The 22,630-nt window shown below is 43.1% G+C and overlaps 1 protein-coding gene across 1 annotated transcript; it reads right to left on the reverse strand.

The window, feature by feature from the left end:
- Nucleotides 1–3,228: 3,228 nt before the first annotated feature.
- Nucleotides 3,229–16,676, reverse strand: SQLE (squalene epoxidase; the record flags this gene model as incomplete). Its single annotated transcript, XM_079533581.1, has 11 exons — nt 3,229–3,421; nt 4,341–4,428; nt 4,887–4,983; nt 5,435–5,577; nt 6,094–6,189; nt 6,409–6,580; nt 9,039–9,152; nt 11,021–11,117; nt 13,415–13,595; nt 14,116–14,368; nt 16,383–16,676. The coding sequence occupies 11 exons, from the start codon at nt 16,674–16,676 to the stop codon at nt 3,229–3,231; spliced, it is 1,728 nt and encodes a 575-aa protein (XP_079389707.1).
- Nucleotides 16,677–22,630: the final 5,954 nt, after the last annotated feature.

Raw genomic sequence — 22,630 nt, forward strand, 5'->3', positions numbered from 1 at the left:
CCTGGTTCACATGCTCTCTTCACATCTCTTGAGCCTCTGAAAACACCCCCAGCAAAACCTGGAGCATCTCATGCTCCTGGTGTGGCACACAGCTGCTGGTGCAAAGGTTCATTCCATGCTTAGTTGCGTTTCCCATGATTTTGTCTCCTTTATTCCTTCACTGACAACTCCCAGCCTCCCATTCCCTTATTGGCTGCTGCTGCAAACTGAGCAGCTCAGGAAGGGCCTTGGAAACTGCAGGGTCTCATTCCTGAGCACTTACAGCTGGACACCTGGGCATCTGTTTCTGCTTTATGCTACTTTGCTTACAGTTAGCAATGGTGTTCATTTACTTCTTAAAACACCCCATCAACTTTTCCTTTTAGTACCTTGGATAACTTAAACGCTGCTGTTCATTGCACAAAATGGAGCAACCCATTTTAACTCTCCCTCTGCCCCTTCATTTTCCTCCCAGATTTCCACAGATGTTTGGAAACCCCCCCCAACACTGCTGGTGTTGCACACACATTGTCACGACCCGACTGTAAGCCAACTCAAGAGTACCTGTTCAAAACCAAATCAGTATTCAGCAGAGCTTGGGCAATACAGATCAGGAACAGCAATTGCTGCCTGCTGGTACTTGCTCCCTCCCCAAACACACTGCAGGTAGCAGTGTGACAGCTCTAAGTGTAGAGCTTCCAGTGCTCCTCAGGTGTTAACACTTCATTCACATCTACAGGAAATGATGCACTTCTCTTTCCTGAAACTGCAGAACACAATATTTAAGGCTCTGTTCATGCACCACCCCAGAGAGGCACTATAATGCCTGAGACTTCTAACATCTCATTAATACTACTGCTGTCAAAAAGGCAATCAAGGTATGAACTCCAAACTCAGCAGCTGGTCCAAAGCTAATCAAGCACTCTGTATCAGGTGATAAGAGGGAATGGGGGGGAAAGAAAACTACCACTGTTGAAGCAGGCATCAAACACGAACCCAGAACAGAGGAATCACTCCTCGCATGGAACCCAACACCGCACACCTGCATAGCAGCTGATTCTTTTAAAGATGCAACTAAGAAGCCTCTTCACCCCGATTTTCCAGTAAAGTGCACACTTAAAGCAAATAAAAAGAAAAATCAAGGACAAAAAAGCAACAAAAGACCCAAAGCACTTCACCATCACCAAACAAGTTTCTCCCATTACCTCCAAGAAATGCAACACTGAATCAACTCCACCTACAAATGAGCTTCTGTAGCACTTCTGGGCGGAGAGGGCACCTTACCTTGCTCCTACCTGTGGATGTTGCTCCCTAACCAGCAGCTTTACTTCTTTTGCCCACATTTGGCTCAGGAACTCTTTCTGAAACCACATTACTTTGCTCTTGCACAGACATGCAGTCAAGATCTTTCTCTCCTCTGCAGTTTTCAACCAGTGATATTTAGCCCGATCAGCAGGACACCGAGCCAGGCATTGGCTTCAGGAAAAAAAATCATGTATACATTTAAGCGCTTTTAAGCATACTGGTATTTCCTGGTAAGTCAAGACCCAATTGAAGTCATCATCCAGAGATACACAAGAAATCTACAGGTATAACATTTTATTTAAGTTAGCTGAGGGTGTGTATTTGGCTCAAGATTGTTTATCTTTGAACTGAAAGAGACTGACCGTAAATAATATTAGAAATAGGAAATGTAAGAGCAGCCAATCTTCCCAAAGTTGTCTGGAAACAACACAAGCTCTGGAAACACTTGTATAAATGCCAAAAATTTTGCCTCCCCTCACCAGAGGCATCATTGAGTTACCACAAATAATGGTACCTGAAATCATCAGCGCTCCGCTCAGGAGTCTGCATGCTCTGTGAACATGCCTATAGGTATCAAAGTGACATAGATATCAAAAGTGATCGTGGTTAGAAAAATATACACATTTTTGTCTCATCTGGAAAAGTCTTGGTCATTTGAAATCTCCATTGAATAAAACACTAAAAAAAAAAAAAAAAAAAATCTTTTCCACAGATTTCTTCCCCCCATCCAACATAGAATGTGTATTTATATACAGCTTATGCAATCTGTCATTTCCAAAACATACAGTCCAAGTTTTTAAGTACAAAAGAACACAATGTGTTGCTGCTCTCTAGACCATACTGACACACTGCTTGTTTGGCAAGCCAGAATATGACAGCCACGTGGTGATACACAAAGCAACCGCACAAAAGGCAAGGGAAAATGGAAGAACACAAGAACAAAGAAAAGCAAAGTGGTGAAGGAGGAATATTGCCCAGTAGTAAAACACAAACTCTCAAGTAGCTTGCTGTAGTATCTACAGGAAAAGATATATTTCAAGTATTAAAAGGACACCTGAATTGTACTTCTCACAACCTTCCAAGGTAATATTAAAGAGTGCCTACTGGAAACAGCCCGCATTCCAATTGTTTCAGTAGATGGCTGGTTGCTGTGCTTAAGTCAGTGGCAGTATTAACCTTGCACTTGCACACAAACCAAGTAAAACAAAACTCAGTTTTTAAAACAAAGTGAGATGGGAAGAAATTTCCAACAAAACACGTGCTTTCAGTACCTGGGTGCAGCAGCCACCACAAGCATGCTTTGGTTATTACTTGCTTCAAATGGTTCTGGTGTAAAGAACACTTTCAGGAGAGCCCTACACGTGGCATTTGCAAAAGCACGTAACGCTGCAGACATGGTGACATTGCAGCATCTGCAGTGATTTGCAGTGTCCTTCGAAGCGTCGGTATAACAGTACCTCAGCTGCAACTGAAAGAGAACAGAGGCAAATCCTCATGAAATGGCCCAAATCAGGAATTTTCTTACAGTATTTCACAGAAACAAAGGAAGCCTATGGAGCTACTGAGCAGAAAGAAGCATGAAGGATAATAGCAGCATGCGGTTTACAGTTTTCACTTTCCAGTTTATTAATATTAGTGGTGCATTCTGCAATGGATGAAGCGAGGAATGAAAACTCTGACAGACCGGGCAATATGCAAACACCTCCTTACGGTCCTTGTAAACAGCTAACTCCTCTTTGAACTTTAATTGCAAAGAAAAGAATATTTACATATAATATATATGTATATAACCACAAAACCAAAACTAAGTCAAATCCCGATCAAGGACATCGCATTTCGAAGAGAAGAAAACATGACACAATATTATTAAGCAGTACACGTCCAAAGATTTTCAAGGCATCGTGATCTTCACATTTTCTTTGTCCGGTCATATCCCCTTGGACTTCAATAGATGAGGGACTTCATTTCAGAGTAAATAAGTGGAAATATGATAGAGCAACTCCTGTAAAGGACAGCTGCGCTACTGAAGAAGGCTCGAGGCATGGTGATCCACGGCTCTGACTTAAAGCAGAAGTAAACGGCATACAACGCCACGGCAAAGAAGTGGCCGATCAGCACCATTGGTTTAGGAGATAGCCTGTTTAAAAAGCAAGACACAGCACATGTAAATAAACAGGATTAAAAAAAAAAGCACAGACAAGCCTTCAGTTCCCAGGTTGGGCTCTTTGCACAGCACAACCGCTCTGATTAAGGCAGCTGCGGTCCTGCTGTCTCAGCTGTGAACAAGCCCTGCCTGTCTTGGAGCTGCTGCACACCTGCATTCCATTCTGCACTGTGGTCAGACACCTCTGCTTTCTCTTCAATGCCAGTAGACTGAATCTGTCCTTATCAACTCTCAGGTAAGCCTGTACCGACCCCAGCAGTTTTAGCTCTCTTTCCAAAGAGACAAATGGACACATCCTTACATGTTCAAAGAACAATTTACTGAGCATTCTCCAGCTTGAAGGGAGCATGCAGAAGATCTTGACAGGTACTTGCTTCTCTGTTCCTTTTGCTCATTTGTGGGAGACCTCATCCATCATTACTCTCAGCTTGTCAAGCACGAAACATCTCCACCAGCTCCTCCGTTTGAATGAGCAGAAGGGTCCACACTCCCACCCACTTGTCATAGAATCACAGGCCTGGGTCGAAAAGGACCTTAAAGATCATCTAGTTCCAGCCCTCTGCCATGGGCAGGATTGCCAACCACTAGACCAGGTTGCCCAAAGTCCCAACCAGCCTGGCCTTGAATGCTTCCATGGAAGGGGCATCCACAGCCTCACTGGGCAACCCGTTCCAGTATCTCTCCAGTTTGCAGAGGCATTTTTAAACAGCTGAAAAAAAGAAAGCATTCAAAGCTCCTAACAGAGCTTCAAAGTTCAGTATAATCCTAAAAACACTGCCTCACATGGAGCATTCTCCCCACAGAACTGACAGACTGGCTGTAAAGCAGAATCTAACAGAGGTTCACAACTTGATCTGGTTCACACCAGCTATTACAGATATGCTGAACTTACACAGATAGCAATCCAACAGGACCTGAGACACATTCTCCACCAAGTCTGAAGTAGTGGAAACAGGCTCTCTTTAGCTGGTGCAAGGAATCTACAAAACAAAATTGAAATCACTCACAAATACAGTCAACAGATGCTGAAAAATTTTGAGCATATATAATAGTGATATAAAAATCAAAGACATTTTGGCAGCTGCTGCTGTGAAATTCAGTTAGATTTCAACCTGATTTTACAGGATTTTATAGAGAAGCCACAGATTCCTGAATGCTGACACAAGAACAATTGATTTAAGTTACCCAGTGTTTTGTGTATTAAATAGTAACTCCAGATGGCCTTTGGATTGCTATAGCTTGGTTTACACAGCACTAGAACTAACTGGGAAGACAACTCAAGCTAACTCATTAAAATCCTTTGATCAGGGCATTTTATATTCATGCACATTCATATATCTATGTGTGTATGCTTACATACCAACACACATGCCCTCCAGAAATATTTATTCAACAAATATTAATTCATCAGAAGTTATTTAAAAATACACGTATTTACCATCTGTAGCAGCAAAAAGTTCATACAGTGCCTGGGCAAGAATATTCACTACAAAAGAATGAGACTTCTTTCTTGACCAGTAAAATGCTTTTTTGGCCTGCAAAAGGAACAAAATTAGGAAACACAGAACATCATTGAGAAGATTTTTGTGTAGTTGATAGGAGCCACGTTCATGTGAACGCCTTCTCACACACTGCTGTGCTGTCAAGATGCACACAGACAAACTAGGTACATGTGCTCATTACTCCAACTCGCACGAGGTGATGGTTCAAATCCAGTCTGCTTGAGCAAAACGTATACTAAAAACCACAATACCAGTGTGGGAACATATCAGATACCATCCTAGCAGTCTGCCCCACAGCCACAGCACTCACAAATCACAGCTCTGCTCAGTGAAAATGCCTGATGTGATTTTTTTATCTGAAGAGTTGAGAACAGCTGTGCCTCAGAAATAACTTCCACATCCCTCAGGTGTATCCAACTTAGACTGCATCATCTGAAGTGGAACCAAGTTTGTCTAAGTTAAGTCAAAATAAATAAAGTTTCACCTTAAGAATGTCAGAATCTTCATAAAGATCTGGAATATCCTGGAGCAAGCTTCTCCATATTTTGACATCGTTTAAAACAACACTCATTCCTCCACCAGTAAGAGGGTGCCTTATATTATACGCATCTCCTAACAGAAGAACTCCTAGATAGAAGATAAGATGAGTGAACTACTGCACAACTACCACATCATCTTAGCACTCAAACCTTGTACTTTGTTTCCCAGGTTGAGAATTCATTGCCACCAGGAACAACAACTAGAAACTGAAAAGAAAGAACAAGAAATAGAAGGGAGGATGGCTTTAACAGATTTAAAAATCTCAATTCCCTTATGCATACACACACACGTCAAAGAACAGACATAAAACTCAAGGCCATTTCTATTTTTCTCCATTTTCCTCCCCTCATAAAGAGACCAAACACCTAAAAGAACGACCCACTGAGTTACTTAAAATTAAAAATGAAGCAGACAGTGATTTGAAGTCTTGCAGCAATATAAACGTTACTGTTGAATTGTGCCAACGTGCATTTTCAAATGTATTTTTAATAACAGAATAAGGTAACTGTACTCAGCAACAAACACACATCTATGAGAACACAGCCTTAAGTCCGACAAGTTTCAAATGCCTTCCCTCCATCTGCTTTACTTCATAATACACACCTTTCTTGTTAACAGCTGAAGGAGGTAAGAAGCTTGCTGGCATAGTCCTTAAACGATCATTCTGAACTGCTATTAGAAATGGTTCCTTAAGGTGATCTGCAAAAACCAAGGTTCTTTGGTTACACTTACTTAGTAGAGCCTTAAATAATTTGCTAACAACTCATTTGAGCCTCTTCTCAGAGGCATAATCCTTCCAAACTCCTAACTCATAAAGCCAACCAAATAATCTGCTCTGTGACGCGTCATCTAAGAAGGGAGAACAGTTATTAAGACAGTGAATTCTGAAGATAAAGCAAACCAACAGACCAGACTCACCAGGCAGTTGGGGATGAATGCTCTCAAGCATATATTCTTTCAGGTTCTTTGGCATTTCTCCTCGAATATCAACAAGGACCCGAGTCTCAGTTGAAGAAATCTGATAGATTAACACTGGACTAGTTTTAGCCAGAACAAGTTCGGCATAGTTAGTTTTAAACTGTGGTGCATCCTTCAAAAGAAGTGGGAGAAGGATTGAAATCAAATAATGAAGGGATATTAAACTTCAGATACACAAAACCATTCTCTGGCACTTCAAATAAAATCCTGTTTCATAGTAAGGTTGTATTATATTTTTTTTCCCTTTCAAAACAGCATGTTTTCAAGGAAAAAAAAAAAAAAAAAAGAATGCAGAAGCTTTCCATGAGATCATTTTTACTTCCATAAAGAAAATTATGGAAAGGAATGAAGTACAGTAGTCTGTAGTGTAGAGAACCCCAAGGGAAAAAAATCACAGGCTCCCAGCACCTTACAGCTGCTCCTCAGGCTTATCAAGTTTCCAGAAGAAGAGAAAGAGGAGGCACTCAAGTAGTGATAGATAATTGTAGGGCTAAGGACACAGAAAGTGCTGAAGCTCCTCCAACTCAGACTGTGTCTGATGGAAGTTCTGCAGGGTTTTGTTCATTCTCCCTTATTTCTGCTGTTAATCCAATGGTTACTGCAGCAGCCGTGGAAGGCAAGGCAAAGCCAACCTGAGTTGGCTACAGCAGACCAGCTACCAACATTACATTCATGCTTTCTCACTTAAACTTACAGATCCTGAAGGCATTCAGGCAGCTGGTTACAAAGTACCCCATCTGCTGGGAGGGACACAGCTTGAGTATGCTTTTTGAGTATAAACAACAATTGGTTTTACCCACAGCTGCTAGCTTGCACCTAAAACTCATGATTTTCACCCTCTGAACAAGTGCCTTAGCAACAAGAAAACTGTGGGGAAAAAGTGAATGTCACTGTCTTAACACAAACTAGTGAAAGCACCTATACCCAGAGTAACATAGGATCACCAACGTTGGAACAGACCCACAGGATCACCCAGTCCAACCATCCACCTGTCACCAATAGCTCTCACTAAACCATGTCCCTCAACACAACATCCAAACATTCTTTGAACACCTCCAGGGTCGGTGACTCCACCACCCCCCTGGGCAGCCCATTGCAGTACCTGACCACTCTTTTGGATAAGTGGTATTTCCTAACATGCAGCCTGAATCTCCCCTGGCGCAGTTTGAGGCCATTTTCTCTAGTCCTACCACTCTCTCTAGTCTTACAGAGACATCTTCTAATGCAAACATTAGGGCTATATAAAATAGAGCACTAAGAGCAAAAACAGGCTTATGCAAGGTGTTGAAACTATATTTTTTTCCCCTTCAGTATTCCCACCAACGGGCCTAGTTGGGCTGGTGCACAGTTTCAAGTAGCTATGCTGAAAGCTAATCACAAAGTCATAGAATGGTTTGGGTTGGAAGGGACCTTTAAGATCATCCAGCTCCAACCCCTGCTATAGGCACAGACACCTCCCTCTAGATCAGGTTGCTCAAAGCCTTGTCCATCCTGGCCTTGAATGCTTCCAGAGAGGGAGCATCCGCAGTCTCACTGGACCCCTCAGGTACTGGAAGGCCCCCCAGAGCCTTCTCTTCTCCAGTCTGAACAGCCCCAGCTTTCTCAGTCTGTTCTCAGCTCCAGCCCTCTGACCATCTTCATGGTCCTCCTCTGGATCTGCTCCAACAGCTCCAGGTCCTTCTTGTGTTGTGGGCTCCAGAACCAGACACAATACTCCAGGTTATCCAGCTGGTTTAACCCTCTCTTGCTCAACTACAGAGAAATTATACACTTACATGCTGGCTTTAAGAGTAGATTTTGGTATTAATCTAACTTCTAACCACAATTTCCTCTTAGAAAAAATAATCTGGTAATATAAATATTTGAAGAGCTGAAAGCAACTCCATCACATACGCTAAATCTGAAACAGTAAGTTCAGCTAGAGATGGGACAGAGCAGACACCAATAACTTCGAAGTTAAAAAACCACAGGTGCAAATTTCCAAGCATTTCTCAGTGCGACACAGAAATGGACAGAACAGCTGATTCTATGGGAAAACATCTCAGACTGGAGTTCAGGACAGTCCTTATAACAAAGCATCAATAGTTGTCTTTAACAAGAAGACTGCTTAAATCTTTCATAGACACATGCCCTACGTAAACTTCTACAATGCTACCTGCAATTGTATTTGATTGAAGTATTTCTTGTTCCAAAGTCTGCGAAAAACCATGTATGCAACTTTTATTAATTTATAAAGCCCTACCATACGCCCCTTCTGTGCGAGTTCACATAAGTAGGCTCTACAGGTGGTGGGTGGAACCACAGGTGTGGATGGAAGGAGCAGCCAAGCAGAAAACATCAGGCCACAAAGAGAAGAAATTGTGTGGAACTGTGGAGCCCAGCGACCCAGCAGAGCCAACACACTCAGGTCACCAACAGTGTGCTGAGCCATCACAGGGCCACCAGCTCACAGCAGCACCAACAGCTGTGGGCCACCACCAAGAGGGCGGAGGCTGCTGCATGCAAACAGATAACACAGCATTACAGACGTATGAAGAAATATAGATCCTCAAGTTACACACAAAAGTTACCTTCAGAATGCAACCAACGAAATGGGATGAAACAGTGACTTTTTGGGAGACCAGGTTTTTTCTGAATTTGGAGAAAAGTCCATCAGCTACAACTGTCAGCGGTGCATGAAGTTCCTGCAGTGTAAGACAGAGAAGAAGATAGGGCATTTTCCTTCTCTTTTCCACAACAGTTGGAAATAACTCACAAGCCCTCCTTTCCAATTGCACATTAGATGTTCTTCAAAGCAATAATCAGCTTCTCCTAGACATGCAGTCACATAACATAGCTACGGGGTCTGTGTCAGAATTGGATAAAACAGACCAGAAAAGCAGAGTGATTGCTATGTTCAGCCCATAATGCTCTGCAGGAATAAACAAACAAAAGAATCACACATAAGCAACAAGCCTAAAACGTTTTAGTGTAAAAAGTGTACCAAAAGTGCCCAGATCTTTCTTAAAAGAACAAGCAGCAAATTCAGAGCAGTTCTCACCATCCTTAGGTGCTACAAACAGAAATAACAGGTACAGAGAGAAAAAATAAGATAAATGGATTAGGTTCAGCTTGAAGATATGCACAAATCCCTAATGTTTAATACATACACTGTTTTCAAACATGGAAAAAATTCTTCAGATTATTAATAAGCATTTTATTTTTATGATACTGTGAGAAAAGAACTAGAAAGCATTTAGAGATGGATGATTCCTTCTACAGCTTTCTTGTTGTCGTTTGCAGTTAAATCAGAGTACATAATGACTGCAGATTTATGATGAGCATTAGTCTTTGGCCTTGGCAGGAGCAGAAAACAAAATCAATTTTCCTTTGAAGCTTTCAGGAAAAAGCATGCCATGTTTCATTGGCACTTCTGGAAAATAGTTCATTGTTGGACAGAAGCATTTGGTGAGCCAGCAATGCTATTGTACATCCATGCCTGGAACAGGTTCCTCTTGGTGCTACACTGCTATAAAAGAGGCTCTCTAGGCTGGCAAATAATTCAACTCTTTCCAGACACAGAACTCCAGCACTCAGTGAATTTGCTTATCATCTCTGTACAGACAGGAGCCTCAAGTCCCTAAGAACAACACCCATGCTCTCAGAAATAGCACAGGTTAGAACACTGTCAGTCTAATCTAGCCAAACAAGCTGTACTTACAATTATTGCAATGAAATCCATGAATGCATAAAGCTCCCAGCTACCTCACAAGGAGTTAAGGATGGTGTTCCTCCTCAGCTGTCTTACAGCTCCTCACTCCTAGTACATCCTGGGGACTGCAATGCCTTTTGCCTGAGCAGCCTTATTACTCCTCCTCCCTCTTGGAGGAGTAATTTTAAAGTGGTTTTTTTGTTTGTTTGTTTTTGTTTTTTTGGCTTTTTTAGAGAGTGTATCCACAACTCCAGTACTATGCGCTACCTGCATGGGTTTCTCCTAAAGCTATTATAAGTTCACTCAATTTCTCAGAATTTAGACAGCATTTTGCCTTAGCTGAGGCAAAGAACAATCAAACCAGTGATGCAATTAAAACAGGTCAGAACTCTCCTTGTGTGACCCAAGAGATGACTGGGCAGAGCATCTCTATGAGCAGGCACCTACCTCCTGACTTTCAGACACCTCGCCCAACAGAGGCAGCATATGTTGAAACACGGATGTTTTTACACAGCCAAAGCATGACTCTGAACGTATTATTTCTTCCATTGGTAACTTGGAAATATTTTAAGCTCCAAACATATGGATTATTTAGGGAAAAAAAAAAAAACCACCAAAAACAATAGTGCCTCTGGAGAACTGAACTGTTATCAAAACAACAGTAGGAGTTACAACAAGAATTTCCATACACCAGGACTGCACCCACGAGGAAGCAATCTCCCTTCATTAAAGCTTCATCTCTCTGGCAGTTACAGATTTCTGCACCAGAGCTCTGAAGTAGCAGTGCTTTTTAAATGCTATACACACTTAACTCTATTTTCACAGTAGTTAAACAAAGATCAGAACAGAAAACTGTCTCACCTTAGTATCCCCAGTTTCTTTGTCCTTGTACTGAACACCCACTATGCAATCATCTTCTTCAAGCAGCTGTGTCACAGTTCCTTCAATGAATTTTGCACTGAAATAAAGCAGGATTTAGAAGAGGAGGTAGGAGGATTAAGGATGCCAACATTTCATCGTATCAGGCACAGAAGGAAAATGTCATTTTCAATAACCTTGTCTCTGCCACGATATTCTCTCTAAATGCAACACAAAGATCCTTCAGCTCTTTTTGGAGCCACATTAAATATCAAACACTGCTTGCCATTAGCTTCTGTTCCACACTGCCATTTGGCTTGACGTTTGAGACTATTCTAAAGCTACAATGCTTAACATAAACCCCCTGCCACCAAGCAGAACCCCTGCTTTTGCTTTAGGCATTCCCTGGCCGAAGGAGATGAGCAGAGAGGAGTCTGACACGTACAAGAAGCCAGCAATCAGCCCCCTGAGCACTTCCCTCTGTCCAGCAGAGCAGACTGACAGAACACAAGGGATGAAACCCCACGCAGAGGGCAGGAGCAAGATCCAAAGTAGCACTTCAATACTTCACATGTAAGCGTGGTAGAAGCGAGGTCCCTAACTGACACAGGATAGTCCTCAATAACCCGTCCTGTTTAGGACAAAGCTCTGACAGTACTTGTGATCAGACTCCAAACTGAGCATCCCTTGCATCTATCTCCAATTTTGGCTGTTTGAGTTTCACAGATCATATCTCTTTCCACTTAAACCTCTTGTTGGATCTGAGCTGTTAGACACAATCCCAGCAGTTCAGACCCTGCAGCTCAGAATGAACACACCTCTCTACTTCACAAATGTTTTCACATCCACATGGAATACAAAAACTTAGAGAAATCAGATGAAGTTCCATATGAGAATAAGACAGCCTGAGAGTTCAGGCCCTCAAAGGTAACAAAGCAATTGAAAACATGCCTAACAGGAACTTCAACAGCAAGGGTAGGTACCAACCTACCAGGTTAATAGCAGTTGAATCAGCATTCTGCAGGTCTTACTGGCTTCTATATTTCTTTCATAGCCATAATTTAACTAAGTGTTTATTTCCTACTCTGGTTCTAACCCACTATAAAAATCACTAACTAATGATACCCCACCTTTTTCCACTGCAGAATTAATTTTACTCATCTGAAAGAAGTTCATGTTATCTAAAACAGATGAAGAGAAAGCATTCAGCGGTCATTATTCCCTATATTTTCACAAGTTCTGAGATGAAAAACAAAGCTTCACAGCATTACGAAGAGTATTTCATCTCTCTTGTGCCTTGACATAACATGCAATTTCCTTTGCTATCATTACAGTGGGAAGAAAACATACAAGAAATGAATAAAGAGTGGAAGAAAGGTAAGGGCTGAACTCAAGACTCAAACATCAGCTTTTGTAAATTTCTGCTGCAAGATTTTTGTATGGCTCATGGAGTTCTCCATGTGCTGAGGTGCCCAAATTTCACTGAAGTTGAAGCCATAACCAAGAAATCTTTAGCTTTTATAGCTATTAAATGCATTCATCATTGATTTTAACTGTGCTGCACAGTTGCTGTCTTTTAGTGCTACTGATTCATAGGATATAAGAGATATGATAAAATAAAGCAATTTTCCACTTCAGAATAGATGTGTAAAATAAGAAGGCAGTACCTTCTGTATTTCCCTTATAAGCATTACTGATGGGAAAAAAAAAACAAAACACCCTTCAGAAGCAGCATCTAGAATCTATTTGTTTTTTGAAATGTTTCCTCCTCCTCTCTTTTAATAGAAGGAAATATCAACCATTCTTTAGTTCATTAAGAATAGGAGGCATCTTTAGGATTGTACAACTGTTGGGAGTAGCTCTCTCCCATTATTTAGTGCCCCTTCCTAGCTATTTTGCTCTCTTGTTAGCCATAAAAAAAAATTACAGAACATGCAAATGTAGAAGATTCCTGGCACTGCAGACAACATATCTGAAAGAAACGATACCAAGTTATATCACACATTTCTTGGCAAAAGAAGTTCTGTGCATTGCACCCTGAGGTCAGTGCTTCTGGTAAAATATCAAACCCAATAACAGGCCTAAGAGAATCAGCTTTGTAGGCTCAAGGCTGCTCTCTCATAGGGACAAGGCAGTACCCCTTCTAGTTAAAGCCTTCTTTGTTCCCATGAATTTAAAAATTAACTTGCCTCAAAGGCTAACGTAAGAAGTATATTCCATTCATAAATGTGTCTACAAAAACAGAACAAGCAACTTCAGCTGTTGCTTTCTCTCAGCCTTGCCCACTGGAGCTGCTGTGCTGGGGCACAAAGAAACAGCCAAGGAATCTCTCACAGGGAACAACGCTCCAGCACCCCAGCTCCCAGGCTGTGACACTGAGCAGCACACAGAACTCACTTGGGCTCTGCCATGGCTGCCCTTCGGAGCCCCATGATGAACTGGCCATGATGGAAGGACCTTCCGCTCACCACACGGCCATCTTCAGATGTTGGAAAAGGAATTTCTACCTCCGACTTGCTCTCTAGGTCATGAATGATGTAACCATTCACCGTTTGTGCGTCGATACCTTCTACTGTATCTGCAAAACAAAACAAACAAACAAAAAAAACCAGCAGATGAGTTAAAGAAAGCTTTTAAAAGACTTATTTAAAATATTTCTTCACATGAAATCCAATTATCCTAATCAAAATACGGTGGGGAAAGAATATCATAGAATCTTCATAGAATGGCCTGGGTTGAAAAGGACCACAATGGCCATCTAGTTTCAACCCCCTGCTGTATGCAGGGTCACCAAACAGCAGACCAGGCTGCCCAGAGCCACATCCAGCCTGGCCCTGAATGTCTCCAGGGATGGGGCATCCACAGCCTCCTTGGGCAACCTGTTCCAGTGCCTCATCACCCTCTGTGTGAAAAACACACTCTTAAAAATAGATTGGAAACACACGAGCAATTATTCTTTTTACTCACTGTAGATACTGCATTTCTTCATTTTTCCTGCATTTTAGATACAGCATGCCTTATCTAAAAGTATAACTGAGAGCAGTAACTGATGCTTTATATTTATCTATATATACATACACAGTTTGAAATGCACTCACCTTCAAGACCCAAGTCTTTAAGTGCATTAAAACCGCCAGGCTGCAACAATTCTCCAACTATCCTGTCAGGCTCCTTCAGATCCCTCTCTATTACAGTCACTTTTCTTCCATCTCTGGCGAGCACTGTGGCCAAGGAGGACCCAAGGACACCTGAACCCACAATGATAACTTCTGGATCATTCTGGGGCAATAATGCTGTAACTGAAGCAGCCTCTGTCAGGTGCATATCTGAGACATTTACTTCTATTTTACCCTGTAAAAAGAAAAATCCAGAGTTAGATGTATTGATGTATGTGTACCATAACTTTTGCATGGATTTGATTTTGGACTAGTTCTACTTTCATCCAGCAGACTGAGAGCCTACTGATGGATGGATGGCATCTTCCAGGTTAGCTTTGTTTAAAATAAAATCAGTTGTACTCTGTAATTGTATAATCAATGAATATACAGCTGTTGTAATTAAGAAATATACAAGAGAGTTTAGCTAAGCAGATTACCCCAAAAAGAACAGATACAGGGCTCACCCTTGTCCTTGGCTTGCTGGAAAACTCCAAAGGAGGGATCTCCAGAAGAGATCCTTCCCCACTGGCAGTCAGCTCTTAAATGGCTCTAGGACAGGTGCAGCCAGGCTCCACCCCTTCCAGCAGCACAGGTGAATTGCCTTCACCTGTGCTCCCATGGCTGACTCATTGCTGGCCTCAGGTGATCAGTCAGAGGTTCAGGCCACAATTCAGCAGTTCCCATACAGTAATGCAACAAAAAATCAAGCAGGGAAAAGAAACAAGCAGACACACTTGATTAAAACTTCCCTCCTGATCTCAGCCAAACATTAACACAACGTTAGTCTCACATATGCTGGAAGCTGAGTTCCTAGGAAAGGCAGTAAAACAACTGCCACATATTCTTATCTATAAAGTAACAAATCAAAGCTTACATATCCATCCCTACTGCACAGAGAACTCAGCAATTAAAGAAACTGTTACATCAACTGGAAAATGTATTCTTCTAACCTTATTAAGTTGATTGAATTGAATCCAATTCACTCTTCTACAAATGCTTCAGCACTGCAGTGCTGACAGCAGTAAAAACATGTTCGCGTCAGTGAAATGAATACTCCGAACAATACAAAAGCCAGAATTTCTGGCGGCATGGCGTAATGTTTTTAGCTACAATGTAACAAGGGATTGTAAAAGTAGCTGCAGGACTTTGAAAAAAAGCGAGAAACTGGGGGAAAGGCAGGCTTTTACCATTAAAACCCACAGGGCATGCATCCGAAAATAGTTTCAAGTTGTTCTGTGCAAGCGGTGGGCACCCAGCTGAAAAGGCCCAGAAGTGCCCAGGCAGGGAGCCAAACAGTGTGACCTAGAGATGGACTGAATATGCATATCCACCTACTGGTGGTAGATTGCAGGGCTCCTGCCAAACTCCAGCTGAAAGCCTGGTGCTCTCCGCTGTCACTGTAGAACGGGCTGGCTAACCGAAGCCAGGTTCTGTAACTGTTATACAAGCAGCACTTTAAGATAATTCCCATATTGCTGTGTCTCCTGCTATCGAAATGGATACATTTTATCCAGAAACAAGAGGAAGATGATCACAGAATAGCAACATGGCTGAGGCTGGCAGAGACATCAGGGTCTGTCCTGGCCTTGCCTTTGCTCCCGCAGGGTCACCCAGAGCAGAGGGCCCAGGGTCGCATCCAGGCTACTTTTGGAGATCTCCAAGAAGATCTCCAGTAGGCTGCCTCTGGACAACCTGGACCTGCATGGCACAGAAGTGCTCCTGGTGTTCAGGGGGGACATGCTATGCTCCAGTTGTGATCACTGCCTCTGGTCCTCGCACTGGGCACTGCTGAGAGCAGCCTGGCTCCATCCTCTTTGTACCTTCAGAACTCTGTGTGCATGGATGAGAATCTCCTCCTGCTGAGCCTTCTCTTCTCTTGGACAAAAAGTCCCAGCTCTCTGTGGATCCTCACAAGCGATGTTCTTCTAACGTCTAGAGCAGACTGGCAATTGAAGATACCCTTCTGCTAGCATAATAACCCATTACCTTGTTATTTTCTTTGAACACTCACGTTGCATTCACCGTCATAAAACCTCACTGTTTCTTCCATCATCAAAAACCAATGCAAAATATGACACATCTGTCACACAGGATGCAAGCACAACCCTCCCTGCCCTTCCTTCTCTGCCCTCACCGAGGCCAACTCCAAAGGGCCAACAGGCAGGCAATGCCTCCCAACTCAGGCACCACGTCCAACCTGAACATACCTTTCTGTATCTGGGTTGCTCGACTTGCTGAGACCCCGCAGCAGGTTTGGCCCAGAAGAAGCCCACCAGTGGCAGAGCAGAGAGAGCGTGGGAGAGCATCCCCAGGTGGGGCTTCTGCTGCTGCTGCTGCTGCTGCTGCCGGGGCGCACGGAAGTGGTAGCGATAGGAGAGCAGCAGGCCCAGGGAGAAGAAGAGCGCGGCGGAGAGCAGCACCTCCTTGTTGGCGTAGCTCATGAGGTCCCCACACTTCTTGTACACGTAGATGAAGGAGGCGATGCCCAGGAAAGTCCACATGGTGAGGGCGCTTCCCAGAGTTCTGACGTCAGCTGACGCTCCGAAAATGGCTTTTCACGTAATATACGAATAACAGAAACAGAGAAACACAGAGGCTTCCCCGCGACGGCAGGAACGGCAGTCACACGCAGCTCCGCGCGACGCGGAGCTCACCGAGCCCTAGAGGCACAGGCACCACCGGCGCAGCCAGCAGTCTCCATAAGGCCCGGAGCTCAGCGCAGCACCGCAGCGCCCGCAGCGCCCGCAGCCCCACGCGATGCCCACGCGATGCTCACGAAGCCGCTCCCCGCGCGGCTCGGAGGCTTCCCCTCGCCGCCGCCGCCTCCCTGGGCGGCTCCTCAGCGCCGTGCCCCGGCCCTCTCCGCGGCTCCGGGGGCGGCTGCGCTCCGGGCGGTGCCCCCGCGGCCTTCGCGCCCCGCTGCTGAGGTGAGGGAGCCGCCCCGCAGAGCCGGACCGGGCGGGGATCGCCCCTCACGGGAAAGCGAGATGAGGGGACCGGCGGCGAGGGGGCGTGGCTATGCTAATGAGCGCCTGCCTCCGCCTCCTGGTAGGTACCGCGCGCCCCGTGCCTCAGCCTCGTCCGACCAATCGGCGGTGCTATGCCGAGATGGCGCTATGGCCGGGCGCCCAATCCGAGCGTGGGAAAGGCGGGGCTTGCGCGCGCCGGGATCCTAGGGCGATGTGACGCCGTCGGGCGGGGCGGGAGATCGAAGTTGCCGTGGTGACGGATGAGCGGGGCCGCCCCGAATCCCCCGTACCCCGCCGCTGCCTTGCGGAGCTGCGCATGCGCGCTGGCGGGACGTGGGACCCTGAGTGGTGAAGCGTTGGAAAGCACTGCAAAGGGAGGTGGCGGAGTTAGCATCCACCGAGGTGTTCCAAGAAGGTGTAGGTGCTGTACGGAGCGACGTGGTTTAGTGGGCACAGTGCTGATTGGTTAACAGACCAGATGATCTTGGAGGTCTCCTTCAACCTTAATGACTCCATTATTCCATGACTTGTAAGAATTAAGGCAAAAATAGGAGCTGGTAAAAGAATAGAGTTTGGTTCATTCATCACATCAGTCAGTTTAGGCTAGAGATAAAGAAGTGTGAGCTAAAGAGATCAAACACAGGCTCTTATCTATAGTAGAGACACCGGTTTTCCCCAATTTGAACTAGATTTATTGTAGCTGTCGACAATTTTTGTATTTAACCCACTTGAGACTGAACCATTTAAGTACATCTGCGCTTGATTTCTTATGTTCGATTCAGTAATGTTCCTTAAGCTCTAAAATTTCTTTATTATGCACTGAGCCCCACAACTCAGCACTTTGGAAGACTAAGCCAAGCCTTCTGGATGTGCCATGGCAGGCACCAAACATGAGCTGAAGCACAGTCCTTAAGCTGGAACATTTACTGGAACCAACACAAATCTCATGAGGACTAAGAAAGATAAATGAATCAGCAAACATGAGCCAAAAACTACTGAAAATAAAAGCAGGGTAATGCAGATGCACAGTAGGAGTCATGCTGAGGACCAGTGAAGTCTTAAGGAGTAACAGAAAGGAGGACGGTGTCTAAGAAAGCAGAGTGCAGCGGGGTGATGTGAATGAAGATGGTGGTGAGCTGATTTAAAGACTAGAGGCAAGTGTCATGTTTCATGTTACTGCAAACTACCAAAAATTGCTTTTCACCCCCACCCCCAGCCCTGGATCCTGATGGCTGCAGCTGGAAGGTTCCTTGCTTCAGCTCACTGACAACAAAACGTGACCCATGGAATAAGAACTTTGTCTTCTCCGAGTCACCCAGGACAACGTGAACACTGTGTTAGAGATAGAGGACAATTGCGTATGGCTGGTAGAGAACAGGGAGCTTGGGTGTCACTGCTGCTGCAGGTTGTAATTAGATTTAATTAGAACAAAAAATAACACATTTGTCCTACTTCCAACACAATAAATCACCCTCTGTTAATGAGATGCTTGTGCAAAACGTCTGTCAGGATTATGTAATTCCCGAGTAATTTTTTTTATACTTCCATACAGAGTGGATTAAAGCAATTATAAGATTCTGGTTTTGAATGAGACACTCACAGTTGCATCTGTCAGAGTCTCAGATATGTTCCAAACATTTCCACCCAAGACATCAGAAGACATCCCTCCTGTCTCCTAATTTATTCTCAGTGTCCTGGCTACAGTGAAGAGCTTGACATAATTATATTTCTGTTTACAGTAAAAGCTATCTTTTGCTGCTTACAGTACTGTAAATAAGATGGTATTTCTGTGGATTTCTTTTCCAATTAAAAAAAAGCAACACCTTTTTTGTTTGTTTTTTTATTTCTGTGTTCTTGAACTTCAGTAGGATTTTTGTTTCTGGAATAAACTATTCTTCTCTCACCTGTGAAACACTGTCAAGATGATGACTATGAAATATCATTTAATGATTCAAAGCTCAGGGTGGCAAATGCGAACAGGCTGAAACAAGAATTTCTAAAATTACAAAACAATTCTGTAGGCAGTAAATAAGGGCACCTGAGCAGAGGTTGGAGCTGACTTTTTGCTCTTTCCTACAAGCAGTTTCTCGCAATCCAGTTTTTCAACACAGACAACCAGCATTTGGCAGTAATGTGAAACTGCAACAACCAGAGATGATGGGCTGAACTCTGGGGTAGATAAACAGTTCAGTTAAGATAGATTTTTCCAGTTTTGCGGAAGCAAGGTTCATAAGAATGCCACCTTAAGATGCTAACCCATAAAATACGGGACAGACCTCTAGTATGCAATCGCAGCTGCTCTGGCAGCACTGCTTTAGGACAAATATCCAAAGTGTCAGACCTGTTGTTTATAGGCTGCACAACTGACCAACGTGTGCTGCTTGAGACTGAACCTTGCCTTCCTTGGGCATGGTGTGATGGACAGCCTGGTCTCACTGCTCACACAAATGGTGGTCATCTGCCCATGCTGGTAGATAGATGGGGAGGTCTGGTGTGTACTTTAACAGAAGAAAAATATCGATCTTTATGTTTCAGAAATCATCATAAGAAGAAGCAGAGCCTTCTCAGTGTTTGAAAGAGGAAGGTAGGAGAATTCCTGAAAAATTAGGAGGGTGACTATTTGAAACTGCAATTATTCCAAATTACAGATTATTTGAACTTTGAAGCAAGAGGCCATTTCCAGAAAAAACAATAATTGTTACTGCATGTATGTCAATGGGTGTGTGAATGGATATAAAACTGTTATGTTTTCTGTGGGCATTTAATTATACTGAGAAGCCAGGTGATTTCTTTTTGTATCAAACTAGTACTGTGTAGTCGAATGTTCTCTAGAACTGATCAGAAGAACTCTGCAGATGTTTTCAGTAAGCTTTTGCTAATGTCAAAAAAATAATGAGATACAGCAAAAACTTTGCAACAACTTTGCCAGATGTAAACAAATACACAGAAAACCCACAAAGAAGTTAAAAATATTATGAAGCACATCATAAAATTTCATCCCCGTGACATATTTTATTTTTTAGACAGCCAAACAGATGGTCAGCAATATTTTCTTGCACTCCCATCAGGAAGACAGTAAAATATTTTGTCTCTTATTTATTCATAAGTAAGGAAATAAATTCAGTAGCTATAGTGTTCTTTGCACAATATTTAAGACAACACCTCTTTTGAGGGAAAGCTGTAATGCCTCGGGAGTTCAGATTATAATTTAAAGTTACTGGGGCTTGAGGAATACGGGCAGCCTGCAGGTTGTGGCGTAAGAGTCATCACCTGACCCACTGGCCCCAGCAACTCATCTACCCACATGTTCCCTTCTCTGTTCTGCCTACTCTGAGCAGTTGGAACTGTGCTGCCCATCACTTCATTGGATTACACATCATGATTTTTCAAGATATTTCCAATATGTTGAACTCTTCTTATGATGCAGAGTGGGCAAGTTCAGTCAATTATACCTCTAATGAAAAGTCAGTTGAATGAGCTGGAAGGAAAAGAAAGGAGAAAGCTGACCAGTTTTCAAAATCACAGTCCTCACACCAGCAACAACAAAGTTTTGTGTTTTCTCTTGACTTTGCTGTTGTGTTCCATTGATGTCTCCTAGTCTTGCCTTGCTAAAAACAGCATGATGTTCTCACAAGTTGCTACAGGCACGTGCAGTCCTCATGATGCAGTATAGGAATAGGATTAACAATAGGCAGACTACAGATACTGAGAACAGAAAAAAGGGTTGAAGACCCAGGAAGCAGACACAGGGCAGAGCAGCATATTAATGTCAAAATATTGTTTAAAAAAAAAAAAAAAAAAAAAGTTTCCTGTTGAGCAGTTACACAGCATTTAACAGAAACGCAACCTCTGCAGTCTGTCTCCACATGCAATCCAATGATTTGTTCTCTTTACAGCAGACCCAGAGCTGGATCCCAGAGGCCATTTCTCTCCCTCGTGTGCTCAGACAGCAGTTTGTTTCTGCATAGCTGGAGATCATATCATCCCAAAGACAATTAAGTCCTCAACTTAGGAATGGTGCTGAAGCACCAGTGAAGAAGTGCACTAGATATATAAACAGGAAAGCATCTCATATTTGTGAATTCCCACAAGGTAGAATTGCAAATTACACATCAACAATAAAAAGGCATTCATTATACTTTCGGAACAGGTGAGCTCTAGAGGGCAGATGGAAAAGTGAAATAAGCAGAACGGAGCAGTAGATACAGCTTAGCAAATAGGAAAAAAATCTTAAGGGGCAGGACTTAATCTCCACTGATTCTTTGCTGTGATTGAACTTCTTCAGGTGCGCAGACTTACTTCCCAAGAGGGTTAATTGCCACATGCTGAATTGTTTGCTAGTGAACCTTTTTTACATATAATTCATTTAACATAAAGGTATAGGATGGGCGAAGTTTATGACTGAAAATTCCAGGTTGGAAATATCAATAAAAATGGGAATAGCCTACAGTTATAGTGTCTGGAGGGACACGTTAGAGCAGGATGCCTGACCTATAAAATTAGGTGGAGAGAATCCATACAGCTGGCAATTCCATCTGGCAGATTATTAATCTTCATTTTTTAATGAACCAAGAGTATCTCTAGACTTTAGGTGTATGTGATAAAAACTTCTGAAAATTCATAATCTCTTGGGCCAATAACTTCCACTCAGTTCTGTATCTTTCACTACTATCCATCTCTACCATTTCTTTTTAGTCTTTTCTGAATCTACCCTTTTTTTTTTTTTAAATTAGGGACTGCAATTACTTCTTAATCCATAAATAAGTGTTAAAAAAGTACTCCTAAGCAAAACACTCTCTTGGAACTGAACATTTTCCTCTGAAGTTCCAAGTTTAATTTGCTGCTATGTGTTATACTATTTCATCCCCTTGATTTAGATTTAGACTGCCCAGATTAGGGTATCAGACATTGTTTTGTTTCAGTAGCTTCTACTATCAAAGTAGAATCTCTTCAGGCATGATAAACTCAACATAAGAGCAAAACCCAATTATTTATTGGCTAATATGTGACAAATACATAGCCAGGATTAACGAGGTATCAAGGTAAGCATAATACTCACTGCCCTAATGAGATACTCCATGACTCTCTGCTTTTTGGGAAATCATCAGTCATATGGGGAGAGGCTGACTTCCACTGATGAGTGGAACAGAGGGATCTTGTGTTGCTAAGCTGCTATCTTCTGATCTTTTTTAAAAAGATTTTTTAACTTTCATATCAGAATTCTCCTCTAATCTTTATTATAGAATCACAGAATCATAGAATGGCCTGGGTTGAAAAGGACCACCATGGCCATCTAGTTTCAACCCTCTGCTGTGTGCAGGGTCGCCAACCAGCAGACCAGGCTGCCCAGAGCCACATCCAGCCTGGCCCTGAATGCCTCCAAGGATGGGGCATCCACAGCCTCCTTGGGCAACCTGTTCCAGTGCCTCACCACCCTCTGTGTGAAAAACTTCCTCCTAACATCTAACCTAAACCTCCCCTGTCTC

Source organism: Tetrao urogallus (genome assembly GCF_951394365.1).
Source record: "Tetrao urogallus genome assembly, chromosome: 3".
NCBI classification, from domain to species: domain Eukaryota; kingdom Metazoa; phylum Chordata; class Aves; order Galliformes; family Phasianidae; genus Tetrao; species Tetrao urogallus.